Source organism: Aquarana catesbeiana, linkage group LG07, assembly GCF_042186555.1.
Source record: "Aquarana catesbeiana isolate 2022-GZ linkage group LG07, ASM4218655v1, whole genome shotgun sequence".
NCBI lineage: Eukaryota > Metazoa > Chordata > Amphibia > Anura > Ranidae > Aquarana > Aquarana catesbeiana.
Window position 1 is genome coordinate 254,251,598 of NC_133330.1, and position 18,281 is coordinate 254,269,878.

The 18,281-nt window shown below is 44.7% G+C and overlaps 1 protein-coding gene across 1 annotated transcript in view; it reads left to right on the plus strand.

The window, feature by feature from the left end:
* Window positions 1-18,281, plus strand: part of LOC141103533 (transcriptional adapter 1) — a 156,377-nt gene that overhangs the window by 24,958 nt on the left and 113,138 nt on the right. Inside the window, exon 2 of the mRNA XM_073593219.1 lies at window positions 2,300-2,399. Coding sequence (XP_073449320.1) covers window positions 2,392-2,399 — 8 coding nt within the window. The 5' untranslated portion in view covers window positions 2,300-2,391. The remainder of the gene's footprint in view (window positions 1-2,299; window positions 2,400-18,281) is intronic.

An 18,281-nucleotide genomic window follows, 5' to 3' on the forward strand; every position in this document is an offset into this window, starting at 1 on the left:
CTGCCCTGGGGGGTGGAGGCCGGGACAGGCTGGAAATCCACAGGGGGACCAACCCTCACATCAACATTCTGTTGAAATATAAGATAAGTGCTGATATTAGAGAATAGTCATTATGAATTGAAAAGACAACAATGGAACACCTAAAAGGTGAAAAAGTATTACGTGAAAGGTGATAAAAAGAGGAAAATGAAGAAAAAAGAAAGGAAAACGGAGCAGGAGTGAAAAAAGAGTAAAATGAGAACCCACAGATAAGAAAACTGGGAGATGAAAGGGAAAATATAATATTAGACCCCAATAAAAAAATATAAAATTGGGGAAAAGTGCAACAAGGGCAACACCAGTGCACGCTAAAAGAGAGAGTAGTTGTGTAAGTAAAGTGAATGAAGATTGATTAAAGAGAGTGAAGTGAATGGAAAGTGCAACAGGAGTGAAAAATATCACATGAAAAATGAATAAAAAATATATAATGCAGTGAAAGAGTGACAGTAGCCAAAAGAGGACTTACACCGAATATAGGGAAAGCACATTACTGGTGAAGTGCTGAGAAGTGATCTGCTAGACCTGTGAATGAGGAGGTATACCTATAATAAGTTTTAGAAAGTTTTCACCCTTTTTCTAATATCATCACTTATCTTATATTTCAACAGAATGTGGATGTGAGGGTTGGTTCCCCTGTTGATTTACGGCCTGTCCCGGCCTCCTCCTACCCCCCCGGGGGGCAGTGTCTGTCCTGGTCCTTGCTCCCCCCCCCCCTTCCCGCTTTTGCTCCCTCTCTGGCTTCTGGGAGTTAGCATGGCCTCTTGTGGGCCTTGGGGGTGGCGGTTTCCCCTGTGTGTGTGCTCCTGCCAACGTACGTGCTGGGACGGGAGTGTTCACCGCGCTGGTTGGATCCCTCAGCGTTTTTTGGGCACGGCAATTAGGAGAATGCTCTTCAGTCATTAGTGGTAAATATAAACATCCTTTAACCATTGAAATATGCACTGTCTTTGAAAGTATTGTTTTTGTTGAAATGATCTCATTGTTATAATGCATTCTCTTTTAGAGTTTCTCCCTCTGTATTCCCCCAGAAGAAGACCCCTACTTCTAAGGTCAAAACGCATCGGGTTTGGGGAGCATAGTATGATTACATAACTGTTTACACCATACTATGTTTTTTTGTACTCACTGGCTGTATTAGTATGTACATGTATATGCTCAGAGCTCATGTTTTAATACATTAATGTGTTTGTTGCATTTTTTATCAAATAAACAATTTATACCTTTTTAATACAAGAAATACTATTTCTTCAACTTCTTGTTCTGCTGGCAATAAAACCCCATGGGGAAATTTTTCCATTTGACAAACTGTGATAAGCCTCACCAAATTCTGGGTGTTTGGCCAGCATTACACACCTTATCTATTTATACAAGATAGGCTACTGTAGTCTGAGTAAATATTGTACCACACCTTTATCATTACAAAAACAAGCATCAGAGAAATGGTTACACACCCAATAAGTAGTGCTGTGTCACTATGTAAAAACAAAATTAATATAAACTGAATATGAGTTTAATGATTCTAATAAATTCTATGGTTTTAATAAATTCAATGTTTTACGTTATCACACTATTTGGAGCTTTATTTCCTTCCACATATTGCGGATTCCTATTGGTCTTGGGATACTTGGAAAGCTTGTGATGGGACACACTTGACCCTGAGTGGCCTACTGCTGTATATGCCAAACATGAGAGTGTGAGGCACATAATGCTGGTAAGTGTACATCTAATTGGGGAGTGGAGACACAGTAGTGATCACGTGGTGCGGTGTTGGATCAGTTTATCAACTGAACTTTTCATCACAAAGATATCACTTCGCCTCTATTATCTCATTATATGGAATTTTTCTCATATTCAGTTTATATTAGTTTTTGTTTTTCCATAGTGGCACAGTACTACTTATTGGGTGTGTAAATACTTATTGATGTGTTGTTGCTTTTTTTTAGCACCACTATTTAACTTTCAATTTATATCTGGTAGATCTGGCTTATCATACTGCTCTCTTTAAAGTGGCTGCTATAGTCTTAGCTGTTCTCATTTGCTTTATTTGTTTGCTCTATGGCACAGTGATAAGATCTTAGGTATCGTCTTGTGAGATCTCATTGTGTATTATATTTAGAGAAATAGTGCTTTTAATATTTATACATACAGTAACAATTAGGCTGGCTTCACATGCACTATGCACTTCCATTTTCATGTTTTAATGTATTTTTCAAAGCAAGTTTTCATACAATTATGTGCATTTTCATCATCTGCTTTCCAGAATGATGTGCTCAGCATCTAGGGTGGTGTAAGAAGAGCCTGTTAGTTTCCAGATGTACACCAAGAGTATAGGGGCTGTTGCATTCCCAGGACATGAAAAGGTATTATGTATCATTGAATACTATGGACTTCCTAATGCACACTAATGCCGCGTACACACGAGCGGACTTTCTGGCAGACTTGGTCCGGCGGACCGGACACCGTCGGACAATTCGATCGTGTGTGGGCTCCAGCTGACTTTTTTTCCCAAAAGTCAGACGGACCTAGAAATAAAACATGTTTCAAATCTTTCCGACGGACTCGAGTCCGGTCGAAAAATCCGCTCGTCTGTATGCTAGTCCGATGGACTAAAACCGACGCTAGGGCAGCTATTGGGTACTGGCTATCAACTTCCTTATTTTAGTCCGGTCGTACGTCATCACGTACGAATCCGTCGGACTTTGGTGTGATCGTGTGTGTCCAAGTCCGTTCGTTTGAAAGTCCGGCGGACCTATGCTGCAAAGTCCATCAGAAAGACTGTCGGACCTAGTCCGTCGAAAAGTCCGCTCGTGTGTACGCGGCATTATAGATAGAAAACGTCCAAGAACTATTTTCTTCGATGCTCTGCAAAGCATATTTGTGAATCAGACTCGATATACAGTACATGGTATGTTTTCTCATTGAGGTGTTGGGGATTTCTCAACAAAATAAAACATGGAGAAATGGATGGATGGGGGAGTTTGCTTTGAATGTTTTAAATTAATTAAATAGTATTTTTGGTTTGTGGTCCTCAGGTGCAGTGAAGATCCACTTTAAAGGATAACTAAACCCAAGAACACAAATGTAATATATTGCAGTTCACAGTTCTTAGATGGCACAGTTCTTGGTGGCGACGGCATTATTTTTCTATTTTTCAGGCTAAGAACATTGTTAGGAAACACAGAAAATACCTATTGATCTTGCCAGACATGTAGTATCCTCCTCACTTCCAGTGAGCTGCACCAAAGAATATCATCCTAGCTAACTGGTAAACTACCAGTTGATCTGCCCTCCATGTAATGGAGATGAAGAGATAAGGATATGTTTGTAGTCCATATCAGAAGAGTAGCCTAGGGTGACAACCATGACTCCTTCCATAGACACAGTGGAGGGGAGATGTAGCCACTCAGGAACAGGAAGTGTGTTATTTGCAGGATTACCAGGTGTAAATAAAGCAATAAAGGTTTGAAAAATAAAACTGATGCAGCCACCACACCAGCTTGCAGCTTACTTACATTATTCCAAGTTGTAACTATGTAAAAGTAAGGAAGATTTGACACTGGAATCAGCCATCAGAATATGTATGTTGCTTGAACATTCTGAAAGGGCCACTAAGAAACTAAAAAGAGAGGCAGAAGTGTTTGTGGTGCAACAGAACAAAAGGCAATGAAGCAGCTGTGCTAGTGAACACGCTACTGAGCGCAACAAGTGTCCAGCTTTTACCAAAAGGTGTAACTCATGCAACAAATGGAATCATTTTGCAAAATGTTGTAGGTCCAAGCCTCAAAATAGAGGTGCATGGATGACACCATCTAGTGACAAGAAATAACAAAATGTGCACAGAATTAATGAAGTGGAAAGTGATAATCACCAAAATTGTTTTCATTGTGAAAGTGTGGAACTAATTGCAAATAAAGGAGAAATATTCACCACCCTCTCAACAGCATGCAACAAACATGTCAAGTTGAAAATTGACACTGGTGTCAAATGCAATGTCATGTCCTTATCCACATTGCACAGCATTGATCCCAAAGCTAAAATTGATCAGCCAAATAAAGTAAACCCGATAGCTTATGGCAGTCAAACAATTCAGACACTGGGCACTTCTACCTAGGATCTATCAGCGGACAAGCTTCTATTCCACATTGTGGATAGAAATGTTAAGAGCCTGCTAGGCTTATCAGACAGCTTGCCAGTGCATCCGTAAAGGGCGCAGGAGCGCCACCCCCTCTCTCCTGGCATCGCTTTGCTAACACTGAACCGCCTCTCAGCCAATCAGGTGCTTGGGTCTGTTACCTGTCACCTGATTGGCTAAAATGTCAGGCGCTGTGATTGGATGCCCGATAGAGAGGACGGAAGAATACATCGAGGAGCATGCAGAACACCTCCACTGACCCGCTGCGAGACAGGTAAGCGCAGGGCGATGCACACTGGCAGCATTTGATGGGGCACAGTAACGGCTATTGATGGGCACACTGGCAGCATTTGATGGGGCACAGTAGCGGCTATTGATGGGCACACTGGCAGCATTTTATGGGGCACAGTAGCGGCTATTGATTGGCACACTGGCAGCATTTGATGGGGCACAGTAGCGGCTATTGATGGGCACACTGTCAGCATTTGATGGTGCCAGTGTGCCCATCAATAGCCACTACTGTGCCCCATCAAATGCTATTGATGAGCACACTGGCAGCATTTGATGGGGCACAGTAGTGGCTATTGATGGGCACACTGGCAGCATTTGATGGGGCATTTGATGGGCACACAGGCAGCATTTGATGGGGCACAGTAGCGGCTATTGATGGGCACACTGGCAGCATTTGATGGGCACACAGGCAGCATTTGATGGGGCACAGTAGCGGCTATTGATGGGCACACTGGCAGCATTTGATGAGCACACTGGCAGCATTTGATGGGGCACAGTAGTGGCTATTGATGAGCACACTGGCAGCATTTGATGGGGCACAGTAGTGGCTATTGATGGGCACACTGGCAGCATTTGATGGGGCATTTGATGGGCACACAGGCAGCATTTGATGGGGCACAGTAGCGGCTATTGATGGGCACACTGGCAGCATTTGATGGGCACACAGGCAGCATTTGATGGGGCACAGTAGCGGCTATTGATGGGCACACTGGCAGCATTTGATGGGCACACAGGCAGCATTTGATGGGGCACAGTAGCGGCTATTGATGAGCACACTGGCAGCATTTGATGGGGCACAGTAGCAGCTATTGATGGGCACACTGGCAGCATTTAATGGGGCACAGTAGCGGCTATTGATGGGCACACTGGCAGCATTTCATGGGGCACAGTAGCGGCTATTGATGAGCACACAGGGAGCATTTGATGGGGCACAGTAGCGGCTATTGATGGGCAGGAGCGCCACCCCTTCTCTCCTGGCTTTGCTAACACTGAACCGCCTCTCAGCCAATCAGGTGCTCGGGTCTGTTACCTGTCACCTGATTGGCTAAAACGTCAGGCGCTGTGATTGGACGCCCGATAGAGAGGACGGAAGAATACATCGAGGAGCATGCAGGACACTGCCACTGACCCGCTGCGAGACAGGTAAGCGCAGAGTGATGCACACTGGCAGCATTTAATGGGGCACAGTAGCGGCTATTGATGGGCACACTGGCAGCATTTCATTTCATGGGGCACAGTAGCGGCTATTGATGGGCACACTGGGAGCATTTGATGGGGCACAGTAGCGGCTATTGATGGGCACACTGGCAGCATATGATGGGGCACAGTAGTGGCAATTGATGGACACACTGGCAGCAATTGATGGGCACAGTGGCAGCAATTGATGGGCACAGTGGCGGCAATTGATGTTTTTTTTTTCAGTTTGTTTGCGCCCCCCAAACAATTTTGAGCACCAGCCGCCACTGCAGAATGCGCTTAATACAACTCAGTCCAGAAGTACATCAGGCTGAGATGACCGATTATGAGGACCAACTGACACTGTTTGTAAGCTTCCAGTCATGTATCACATGTGCTTAGATGAAACTGTACAGCCTACTGTGTGTGCCCCTTGAAGGATCACACTGTCTATAAAAGACAAAGGGGGAATTTATTAAAACTAGAGAATGCAAAATCTGGTGCAGCTCTGTATAGAAACCAATCAGCTTCCAGTTTTTATTGCCAAAACCTAATTGAACAAGCTGAAGTTAGAAGTTGATTGGCTATTATGTACAGCTGCACCAGATTCTGAGTACTCCAGTTTTAGTAAATCTCACCCAAAGTCTTGCAAAAGTTGGAAAGGATGACTAGACTGGGCATCAGTGCAGGAGGCTACCCCTTGGGCGTCTGCCATGGCAGCAGTAGTCAAGAAGGATGGCACTGTCTGCATATGCATTAATCCTGTGCACCTTAATAAGGCTCTCCTGAGGCCTTATCACCCATTAAAGACTGTAGAGCAAGTGATCGCTGATATGCCACAGACAGCAGCCACAGCATTCTAGATGCAAAATGTGGATTCTGGCAAATTGCTCTGGATGAGAAATCATCATTACTCACAACATTTATGACCCCATTTGGGAGATACAAATGCTTATGGATGCCATATGGAATTTCAACTGGAATCAAAGTCTTTCAGAGATGTATGGAACATCTCTTTTACTGGACAGCCATGTGAAATATTTGTTGATGATATCTTGATTTGAGGATCCTCTGTTGAGGAACATGACAAATGACTTAAATGTGTACTAGACCATGTCAGAGCCATCGATATGCAGCTCAACCCTACCAAATGTTGCTTCAGGGTCTCAGAGGTGCCATATGTTGGACACCTTCTTAGGGATAAAGTTGTCAAGCTTAATCCAGAAAAAAACAAAGCCATCCATCAAATGCCTGCTCCAGGAGGACAAACATGGATTGCAAAGGTTTCTCGGCATGGCCAATCTCTCAAAGTTCATTCATCACTACAGTGAGATAACATTTCCACTCCGTCAACTTCTGCGCCAAGATGCTGGCTGGTGTTTGTAGTGATATGATATATATAGTGGGTGTAGATAATTAATTAGTGGTTATTATAATGATGATGTAAGTACTCTTCCGCAGCAACCCAATTCTTCCAGAGAGATGCACTTTATTGACTTCCAACACAGAACAAAGTCCAAAGTCCACAGATGACAAAAAATCCGACAGAGCATATAATTCAGAGTCCCATTTTTTCCTATGTCTGCGCCTTCATAGTCATACACAGACAAGACTATATTCTATAGACTGAATGCCATGTTATATTCACTAGACACTGAATGGCTGAGCAATTTGATTGGCCGTCTCCATTCAGGCCTTTGATATGCTTTAGTCTTTCAGACAGACAACAACCCCCAGCCGTGAACAGCTGCAGTCATAAACCGCCCCAATTTGCACTCCCGCACATCAACATCAACATCCCCTTTGATATGTGTAATTAGATTAGATTAACAGATACCACCTGAACACCCTTTTGAGCCCTTGGAATACCTACATTCCTAATCTGTATTCTTGCATATTAACATCAAGTCCCCCCTGATATATTAGCACCCTGGGAGGGAGTTTCTGCTAGGTCAATATTGTACTGTATGTGTACATATATATAATAATATAATGTCCCACATAAATCGGTGAACATATTACAATAGTGTTGATTGGACTGAACAACATACTTTTGCTGTGGATACATTGAAAGCACAACTAACTAGTTTATATGTCCTACAATATTTTGATGTGCATAAGCTGGTGGTATTGTCTGCTGATGCTTCACAGTATGGTCTTGGTGCAGTCTGTCTTCAAGATGGGAGGCCTGTGGCTTTTGCATCAAGAGCCCTCACTGAGACTGAAGCACGCTATGCACAAATTGAGAAGGAATTATTGGGACTAGTATTTGTAAAATTCCATGATTATATCTAAGGCTGCCATGTGACTGTGGAGACAGATCATCAGCCACTCATAACCATAATGTAAAACCCCAGCACACAGAATCTAGCGAATGATGCTAAAGCTTCAAAGCTACCACTTGAATGTAATCTATAAATGAGGCCGTGAATTGTTTTTTGCGGATGCTCTTTCATGTCCACACCTCCCCACTTCTGATAACTCTGGAACTATTGAGGATTATGATGTGTTGGCTCTTGATGGGGTGTTGTCATCCAGAAGGATTCCGGAACTAAAGCAAGAAACACAGGCAGATGCCACCTGTCAGCGCCTCATGGGCATCATTCTCAGTGGGTGGCCTGGCTCCTTTAAGGAAATCCCACATGATATCCGACCATTCTACTCTATGAGGGATGAATTGACAGTGGATGATGGATTAATCCTGTGTGGTCAGAGATATGTAATCCCTCACTCTCTCCAGAAATACTACTTGACACAGCATCATCAAGGTCATCCTGGCATCCATTCCACTAAGCAAAGGGCACGTGAAACCATGTTTTGGCCCACTATATACACTGACATAGAAAAAAAAGTTTCCAGATGTGCCCCATGCAATGCTCTATGACAGCACTAGATGAGAGAACCTTTAACACTTCATCAAATACCTGACAGACGATGGTCTTTCACAGCAGCTGACATATTTGAGTGGTCAAACAAGGATTACCTGGTCTTGGTAGATTCGTACTCTGGCTGGTGGGAATTTGTTGTCCTCCCAAACACTTCCAGTAACACAGTGATCAGGACGTTAAAGCGGATATTCTCCACACATGGAATTCCCTATCAATTGATGACTGACAATGCAACATCATTTTCAAGTAGAGAATTCAAGAACTTTGCTCACCAATGGGATTTTCAGCACGTCCATAGCAGTTCCAATTTCTCTAGATCCAATGGTCTTGCAGAGCATAGTGTAAGATCGGCCAAGCATCTCCTAGAGAAATGTGCATGTGATGGTTCTGTCGTTTATGTGGCCCTACTCAACAGCTGTAACACACCTAGGGATGGCATGCCTTCTCCAGCACAACGTTTACTATCACGACGAACCAGGACTCTGATTCCCATTGTCCCATCCCAGCTCCTACCAAGAGATGAGACTGATGTTCAGACTGCTTTATTTACACTCAGGCAAAAGGAAAGATAAGCCATGACAGATTGGCCAGACGCCTTTCTCCTCTGGAGTCTGGGCAGGTGGTAAGGATGGAGACAACCCGTGGGTTTAACAAACTGGCCACGGTTCATGGAAAGGCCTGCCAACCAAACAGCTATGTTGTCCATTCTGATGATAAGGCCTATGTAAGGAACCATCGTCACCTCCTACAGGTACCTAAATCATGTGTATTGCCTCTGCCCATGTGCCTACGATCATTTCAGGACCCCAAGCACAGCCATCTGCTGCTTTGCCATTTGACACTTCAAAAAATGGATGTAACATACAACCACAACAAAATTATGACGGCGACAGGCAAGAGGTTTCAATTTAGAATCCCCACAAGTTGTTACTCGATCTGTAAGAGTGTGTAAACCCAATCCAAAGCATCAAGACTTTATCACACACTGACTCTTACTTACAAGATAAACTTATTTGGTAGATGGTGTCAAGTGTGTGTGGTGGCAAGCAGGTGAGGAGTACAAAGACCAGTGTGTCTTGCCTACAGTCAAGCATGGTGGTGGGAGTGTCATGGTCTGGGGCTGCATGAGTGCTGCCGGCACTGGGGAGCTAGAGTTCATTGAGGGAACCATGAATGCCAACATGTACTGTGACATACTGAAGCAGAGCATGATCCCCTCCTTTCAAGGACTGGGCCGCAGGACAGTATTCCAACATGATAACGACCCCAAACACACCTCCAAGATAACCACTGCCTTGCTAAAGAAGTTGAGGGTAAAGGTGATGGACTGGCCAAGCATGTCTCCAGACCTAAACCCTATTGAGCATCTGTGAGGCATCCTCAAATGGAAGGTGGAGGAGCGCAAGGTCTCTAACATCCACCAGCTCCATGATGTCATCATGGAGGAGTGGAAGAGGACTCCAGTGGCAACCTGTGAAGCTCTGGTGAACTCCATGCCCAAGAGGTTTAAGGCAGTGCTTGAAAATAATGGTGGCCACACAAAATATTGACACTTTGGGCCCAATGTGGACATTTTCACTTAGGGGTGTACTCACTTTTGTTGCCAGCGGTTTAGACATTAATGGCTGTGTGTTGAGTTATTTTGAGGGGACAGCAAATTTACACTGTTATACAAGCTGTACACTCACTACTTTACATTGTAGCAAAGTGTTATATTTTCAGTGTTGAAAAGATATAATAAAATATTTACAAAAACGTGAGGGGTGTACTCACTTATGTGAGATACTGTAGATGTGTGAGGACCTGGGGGTGGGAACAGGAAGTAGGAAGTTATGATTGCTTCTACAAAATGTACACAGTAGATACACAGCAGAATTCCATTTTAGATATTGAATAATGATACTGTGCAAAGTGCAGTAACTTAGAGCAATCAATCCAATCTCAGTTTACTGTAATCAGATCGGTTGAAAGATGGTTTCTAACTGGTTACTATTGGTTAATACAGTTTGCACATAATAATTGTGGTTTGCACTCTTCTGAATAAGCCTGATCATGCTTAGTGCACTAAATAAAAGTTTTATGAAATGATTAGGACAATGTTACCAGGCTTAGTAGTCCAGTGATTTATGAAAAATTATTCAATAGTTCACCTGGTCTTGGGTGATATTGCACAGTTATGCTCTACATTTAATCATTATTTGTACTTTCTTTGTATTTGTCTAATAGTGACTTGAATGGAGCAGTGATTAGCTTGGCTTACATAAGATTGTTGAGCAATTTTCTTTTATTCTCCACATACTTTTGTCAGGCTCTTCATACAGTAGTTGCCTAACAAGCTTGTACAACTACTTACTATTGCAAACAGAATATCATTTACAGTAACCTGCCTGCACAGAGTCACTTTGTATGTTAACAACAGTAATAAGATCCTAAAATGCACCACCAACAAAAAACAAAAATACTGCGCCACAAAATAAATCAATAATAATAAATTGACTGTAGGATATTGAGATATATAGCAGCCACTATGACAAGAAAGACTTTTAAAAACAATAGTATACCTATATATATGAAGAAGGTAAATAGTAGCGCTACAAATAATAATAATACTCATATAAAACTCCACAGTGATAGGGATGTCGTTTTAACCCTGAGGGGTGATTGCTGTTGTTGCCAAAACACGAGAGTGTGAGGTAATATTAGCTGGTGAGTGTACATCTGATTGGGGAAGCGGTGGCACATCATTTGCTCACATGGTGTGGTGACAGTTGGAGCTTAGCAACGAAGTGTCTGATTATCACACTACTCATGGACTATTAATAAGAAGATAGCGGAGGAGCCCGGCAAAAGAACCGGAAAATGGGAGAAGAATCGGAGATCTGGAGAAGAGGCCGGAGACCGGGAGAAGAGGCCAGAGAGAGCGGAGAAGAACTGGACACCGGGAGAAGAGGCCGGAGAGAGGGAGAAGAACCGGACACCGGGAGAAGAGGCCAAAGGGAGCGGAGAAGTCAGAAGAGACCCCCGAAGTCGGAAGAAGACCCCCCGGAGCTGCCTAATAAATTACTTTAAAAACCTGTCTAGTGTTTTTTTTTTTATTGACACTTTTTTCCCCAGGTGAATGAGTAGGGGTACGATGTACCCCATACTCATTCACATAGGGTGGGGGGCTGGGATCTGGCGGCCCCCTTATTAAAGGTGGCTCCCGGATTCCGATGAGCCCTCCGCCTGCAGACCCTGACAACCAACGGCCAGGGTTGTCGGGAAGAGGCCCTTGTCCTCATCAACATGGGGACAAGGTGCTTTGGGGTGGGGAGGGGGGCCGCAGGGCGCCCCCCTGCCCCAAAACGCCCACCCCCCATGTTGAGGGCATGCGGCCTGGTACGGTTCGGGAGGGGGGGCCCACACTCGTCCCCACCCCCTTTCCTGACCGCCTGGGCTGCGTGCTCGGATAAGGGTCTGGTATGGATTTTGGGGGGGACCCCACGCCGTTTTTTCGGCGTAGGGGGTTCGCCTTAAAATCCATAACAGACCTAAGGGCCTGGTATGCTCTTGGAGGGGAACCCATGCTGGTTTTTTATTTAAAATTTGGCGTGGAGTTCCCCCTCATGATTCATACCAAACACCTGTTGGCAATGCTTGTCGCTCATTGCGAAAGGAAAAAACACATTTTTCCTTTCCCGATGAGCGAGCTGGCTCCTGCAACGGGGCTCGCAGTTGTCAAATCTTGCCGATAACAGCGATGAGATTGACACAATATCGCGGTCACCTACTCTACAAACACGCATGCTCAGAACCAATGCAAAAGATCAGACAACAATACAGAAGTTGACCAAAGGGTGGCGGTAAAGAGCTGAAAAAACACGTGATTTGGTGAAAGTTGGATGAAAAAGTTCTGTTGTGTGTATGCTTAATTAGTATACGGCCAACGCCCTTTGTACAAAAATCCACGGGAAAGTTTGTACAAAGTCCTATCGTGTGTACAAGGCTTTATACTCACCATTGCTGACCTGGAGGTTTTCAACATTGGAACTCTCTGCTGGGCGTTTTCTTCCATCCAGCCAGAGCGAGGACCTTTGCAGCAGTGCCAGGAGTTACCATCATTTCTGGTGGGATAAATGCGTGTTTGACCTTCTGTATCACAGAGGTCCATCTCTTCTGGCAAGTGCAATATGGTTAATATGGTGGAGGATAACGTCACCCATTTTCACTTGGAGAAATTATCCCACTTTCTGTCACGAGGAGTCTTGGCTCTCATCTCACTCGGTTATAGTATTGTTCCACTTATACGGATTGGACTTATTTCTCTCTTTTTGTCATATTTATTGCGCTGCACTTTCCATCGTTTACTAATCAAGAACACAGATGTCTCTCTTCCTCCAGTCACTCCATCCCCCACACAGTTAGAAATCACTCCCTAGGAGAACACTTAACCATTCAATCGCCCCTGATGTTAACCCCTTCCTTGCCAGTGTCATTAATACAGTGACAGTGCATTTTTTTTAGCACTGATCACTATATTGGTTTCACTGGTCCCCAAAAAGTGTCACTTAGGTTTTGATTTACTAAAATAAAATCCACTTTGCACTCCAAGTGCACTGCAAGTGTACTTGGAAGTGCAGTTGCTTTTTGATCTGAGGGGAAGATCTGAAATGAGGGGAAGCTCTGCTGATTTTATCATCCAATCATGTACAAGCAAAAATGCTGTTTTTTATTTTCCTGCATGTCCCCCTCAGATCTACACCGACTGCACTTCCAAGTCCACTTGTAGCGCAAAGTGGATTTGCCTTTAGTAAATAAACCCCCCAGTGTCAGATTTGTCCGCCGCAATGTTGCAGTCCCACTAAAAATCACTGATCGTCGCCATTACTAGTCTATAAAACTATCCCATAGTTTGTATAACTATGGAATAGATAACTTTTGCGCAAACCAATCAATATACACTTATTGGGATTTTTGCCAAAAATATGTAACAGAATACATATAGGCTTAAATTGATGAAGAAATTAGATTTTTATAATTTTTTTTATTGGGCGTGTTTTATATTAGAAAGTAAAAAATATATATTTTTTTTTCAAAATAGTTTTTCTGTTTATAGCGCAAAAAATAAAAACCGCAGAGGTGATCAAATGCCATCAAAAGAAAGCTCTATTTGTGGAGAAAAATTTGGGTACAGCGTCGCACGACCACGCAATTGTCAGTTAAAATAATGCAGTGCCGTATCAGAAGAAATGGCCTGGTAATTTAGGGGGTAAAACCTTCCGGGGCTGAAGTGGTTAGGGAATTCCTTGGGGACCCCCAAGTCACCAGATCTACTGTTCACATTAGAAGATTTCCCCTCCATTATGCCTGAGGCCTATCCGGGGGACGTTTAGCTGCTAGGCTGCCTGAGGGTCTTTCCAGGAGTGGGAGAGCAGCGTAGGGTTGGGACTGCAGGCTTACAGTCCAACCAGAAATAGTGGATCTGCTGGACGGGGAATCAGCTGTGATTGCAGGTAGAAGGTGAAGCTGTCGCCACTAAGGGACCAACCACCTTGTTACTGGAGACCACTGTGAGTAAGCTGAAGACAGTACTGGAGCAGTCTTCTCACCAGCCGGGGATGGTGAAAGAAGTGGGAAAGCTTCAGTGAGTGCCAAGCCAAGGAGCCAGCAAGACAGCAGAGGTGACGCTTGTGGAGCATCAGGGGGGCCAAGCCAGGGACCTAGCAAGTCATCAGGGGTGACGCTTGAAGAGTATCTGAGTGCCAAGCCAGGAACCCAGCAGGGAAGCGGGAGTGACGCTTGAGGAAGATACTGAGCACTAAAGTGGAAGAGAGAAGAGGATCCAGTGACTATTGGATCTGAAGTCTAGTGAAAGACTGGGAGTTCATTGAGTAAAGACCCACAGTGAGTGAGCGGAGAACTGTTTGTGTTGCCAATAGTCGAATACAACTAATGTTAGTAACTGCTACAAGATTGTTGCCATAGGAGACAGCAAACCTACCTATACAGAAGTGGTGTCCGGCTGGAGGCCTTCACCTGTATAGCTGTCATCCTATAGAAGTCTCGGATTCTGCCAATTATCATTGCATCTACTTAACCAGTTGCCGACCGCCGCACGACGATGTACGTCGACAGAGCGGCACAGGCAGGCAAAAGGGCTTACCTGTACGTCCTTGCCTGCCCGCGGGTGGGGGGTCCGATCGGACCCCCCCCCCCGGTGCCAGCGGCGGTCGGATCGAGGTCAGGGTTGATCAAAGGTGAGGGGGAGGCCACTCATTCGTGGCTCCCCCCTCGCGATCGCTCCTGGACAATGACAAGCTTCCTTGGCTTCTGTGAATGTAAACAGAAGCGGAGGAAGTGATGTCATCTCTCCTCGAGCCGGTCTTTTCGTCTGGCGCCGAGGAGAGAAGACATCCAAGTAAGTGCACCAACACTACACTAACAGTAGAACACGCAGGCACACTTGTCACCCCCCAGTCACCCCCTGATCACCCCCCTGTACCCCCTGTCACTCTGACACCAATAGCAGGTTTTTTTTTTTTCTGATTTATTGCATTGGTGTCAGTTTGTGTCAGTTACAAGTGTTAGGGCAGTTAGGTTAGCCCCCTTTAGGTCTAGGGTACCCCCCTTTAGGTCCAGGGTACCCCCCTAACCCCCCTAATAAAGTTTTAAGCCCGTGATCACCCCCCGTCGCCAGTGTCACTAAGCGATCGTTTTTCTGATCGCTGTATTAGTGACACAGGTGACGCTAGTTAGGGAGGTAAGTATATAGGTTTGCTGTCAGTGTTTTATAGCAACAGGGACCCCCATATACTACCTACTAAAGGTTTTAACCCCTTGATTGCCCCCTAGTTAACCCTTTCACCAGCGATCACCATATAATTGTTACGGGTGACGCTGGTTAGTTGGTTTGTTTTTTGTAGTTTATTGTAGTTTATTACAGTTTTAGGGCACCCGCCGTTTATTACCCTATAAAGGTTTAGCCCCCTAATTGCCCGGCGGTGATAGAAGTTAAGTTTTTAGGATCAGATAAGGTCTGCGTCGCCCCAGGCAGCGTCAGGTTAGCGCCAGTACCGCTAACACCCACGCACGCAGCATACACCTCCCTTAAAAAAGGGGGAAGGTACCATCCAATAATGTCACAAAAGTTGCCGCCATCCCTAACATACGGAGAAAGGAAAATGACCCCTCAAAAAGTGGTGGGACTTTGAAGGCAACGGAGTAAGAATAAAAAACAATTTTATTAACACAGATATACAAAAATATACATATCGAAAAAGATTTTTTCAAATACAGTCATGTGGATCAGTTTAACAGTAAAAACAAGATTATGCTGGTGAGCGAACCAAATGTGTGTTCATGTAGTCTTCTACCTGAGCCTACGCGTTTCGGGACTACAGGAGTCCCTTCATCAGGGGCAAATGGTAAGCAGACTTTACACTAATAAAACATGAAATATCGTAATTAGATACAGTTGCATTAAACATGTTGACTGCATTTAACATCATTCTAGGATGTTGTGGGGGGGTGCCGTGCAGTTCTCGCCCAGGGTCCCTCTGCCCCTGCGGTGCCCTTGTGACGATCATCGGAGGGTAATTAAAAAACCACTTACCCCCACCTCATTCCTAATCCTGTATGTATCATTACATTTTCAGTAACCCCCCCCTATGAGGTGGTTTGTATTACTCTACTTGGTGCATAATCTGCCCAAACATCAGTAGAGGGGCAAATCACCTCTATGCGAGCCCCCCCTGTTTTGTTTTTTTTTTTTTTTTTTCTGCTGTCAGGGTTTGCTACTCTCTCCTTTTTTTCCCCCCTTGCTGCACTGAGCGGTGTCTTGTTGTTGCCATGGATCTCCTTCTCAGCGTCCGTAGGTGGATTGACGCTGTGGGTGTTTCCATGACACCTATGCCCTGATCGGAGCGGCAGGCGGCGCGAGACTAAATGGCGTCTCAGCGTTGCCATGGATCTCTCCCCCCTTTCAGCGTCCCATGCTGGATCGACGCTGTCTCCATGGTACCTTCACCCCGACTGGAGCGGTGAACGGCATGATCCTGAGCAGCGTCTGACGGTTGCCATGGTTTCCCTTTCTCAGCGTCTATTGACGCTGCGGGATTTCCCTGGCACCTGCACATTGAGTGGAGCTGCAGTATGATTGGCGGGATTTTAACGCCAATCATTGCCGCACCCACCTCCCCTTCCTCCTTTTATACTCCACCTCCGAACGCCTGTGTCGGTGTCACTGTCCGACTCGGCGGCGGTGGTTGGAGATGATTGAAAGCCACCAACGATATTGTAACACTAGAGACACAGGTAAGGCTTTCTCTGCACTACTTGTCAATACTATTTCCTTGTTAGTATCCTTTCATCTGAGTATGCTTTTTAATGTGCTTGCCTGAGGAACACCCTGGTCCTGCACATTGGGCAGCACTACACATAGCCAATACCTTTTTTTATCCCTTTTTTTACAGATTTTTCTGTATGAGGTTGTTACTTCCTATAATATTTGCAGTCGACTCTGTGCTTAAAGCACATCCGCTCCTTTCACTCGCTTATTGGGGATACCTATCTACGCCTAATCACCATATCCCTCATACACCAATATTGGGGTAAGTCATGAATGTTTAGACCATTTTCTCACCCCTGGCCTTGATGCATACCCGCATGTTGTGCGGTGTTTACGCATCCTCAGCACATGGGTGCTTGCCGCTTTGAGGTACGTTGTTTATGCGTTTTTATGCGTTTTTTAGCATATGTATACTTAACTACCCTATAAGCCCTTCTTAGTATTTCAGCACATAAGGCCTTTTCTTTCCTTGTATTTGCAGATATGTAACTTTTTCTTCCCCCCCTCTGATCTTTCGCTCGCTGGGACTTCCTGGGGTAGCGTTGTCCCCCTCTGGGGTGGTACACTGGGACCAGTGTGGAGAAAGCGGGGCCGAAGATACGCCTGTTTCCTAATTTTGGTTTCTTGGCGTCCTGTGTGCATTTGCCCCCGAGAATTGCTCCGACGGTCGGCCTCTCGTCCTGGTCATGCTTGGGTATGTGTTTTTTTTTTTTTCCTAGAATGATGTTAAATGCAGTCAACATGTTTAATGCAACTGTATCTAATTACGATATTTCATGTTTTATTAGTGTAAAGTCTGCTTACCATTTGCCCCTGATGAAGGGACTCCTGTAGTCTCGAAACGCGTAGGCTCAGGTAGAAGACTACATGAACACACATTTGGTTCGCTCACCAGCATAATCTTGTTTTTACTGTTAAACTGATCCACATGACTGTATTTGAAAAAATCTTTTTCGATATGTATATTTTTGTATATCTGTGTTAATAAAATTGTTTTTTATTCTTACTCCGTTGCCTTCAAAGTCCCACCACTTTTTGAGGGGTCATTTTCCTTTCTACACCTCCCTTAGTGCTATAGTATCTGAACGGATCGATATCTGATCCGATCAGATCTATACTCCCCAGCAGTTTAGGGTCCCCCAAAAAAACGCAGTGTTAGCGGGATCAGCCCAGATACCTGTTAGCACCTGTGTTTTGCTCCTCGGCCCAGCCCAGCCCAGCCCACCCAAGTGCAGTATCGATCGATAACTGTCACAAAACACTAAGCACACATAACTGCAGCGTTCGCAGAGTCAGGCCTGATCCCTGCGATCGCTAACAGTTTTTTGGTAGCGCTTTGAATCAGTCGCTGACAGTCAGGAGCTTTTTTGCCTGTGAGTCTCACTAGTGTACCCCTAAATTTAGAGCCCAAAATGGCAAATAGAAGGTA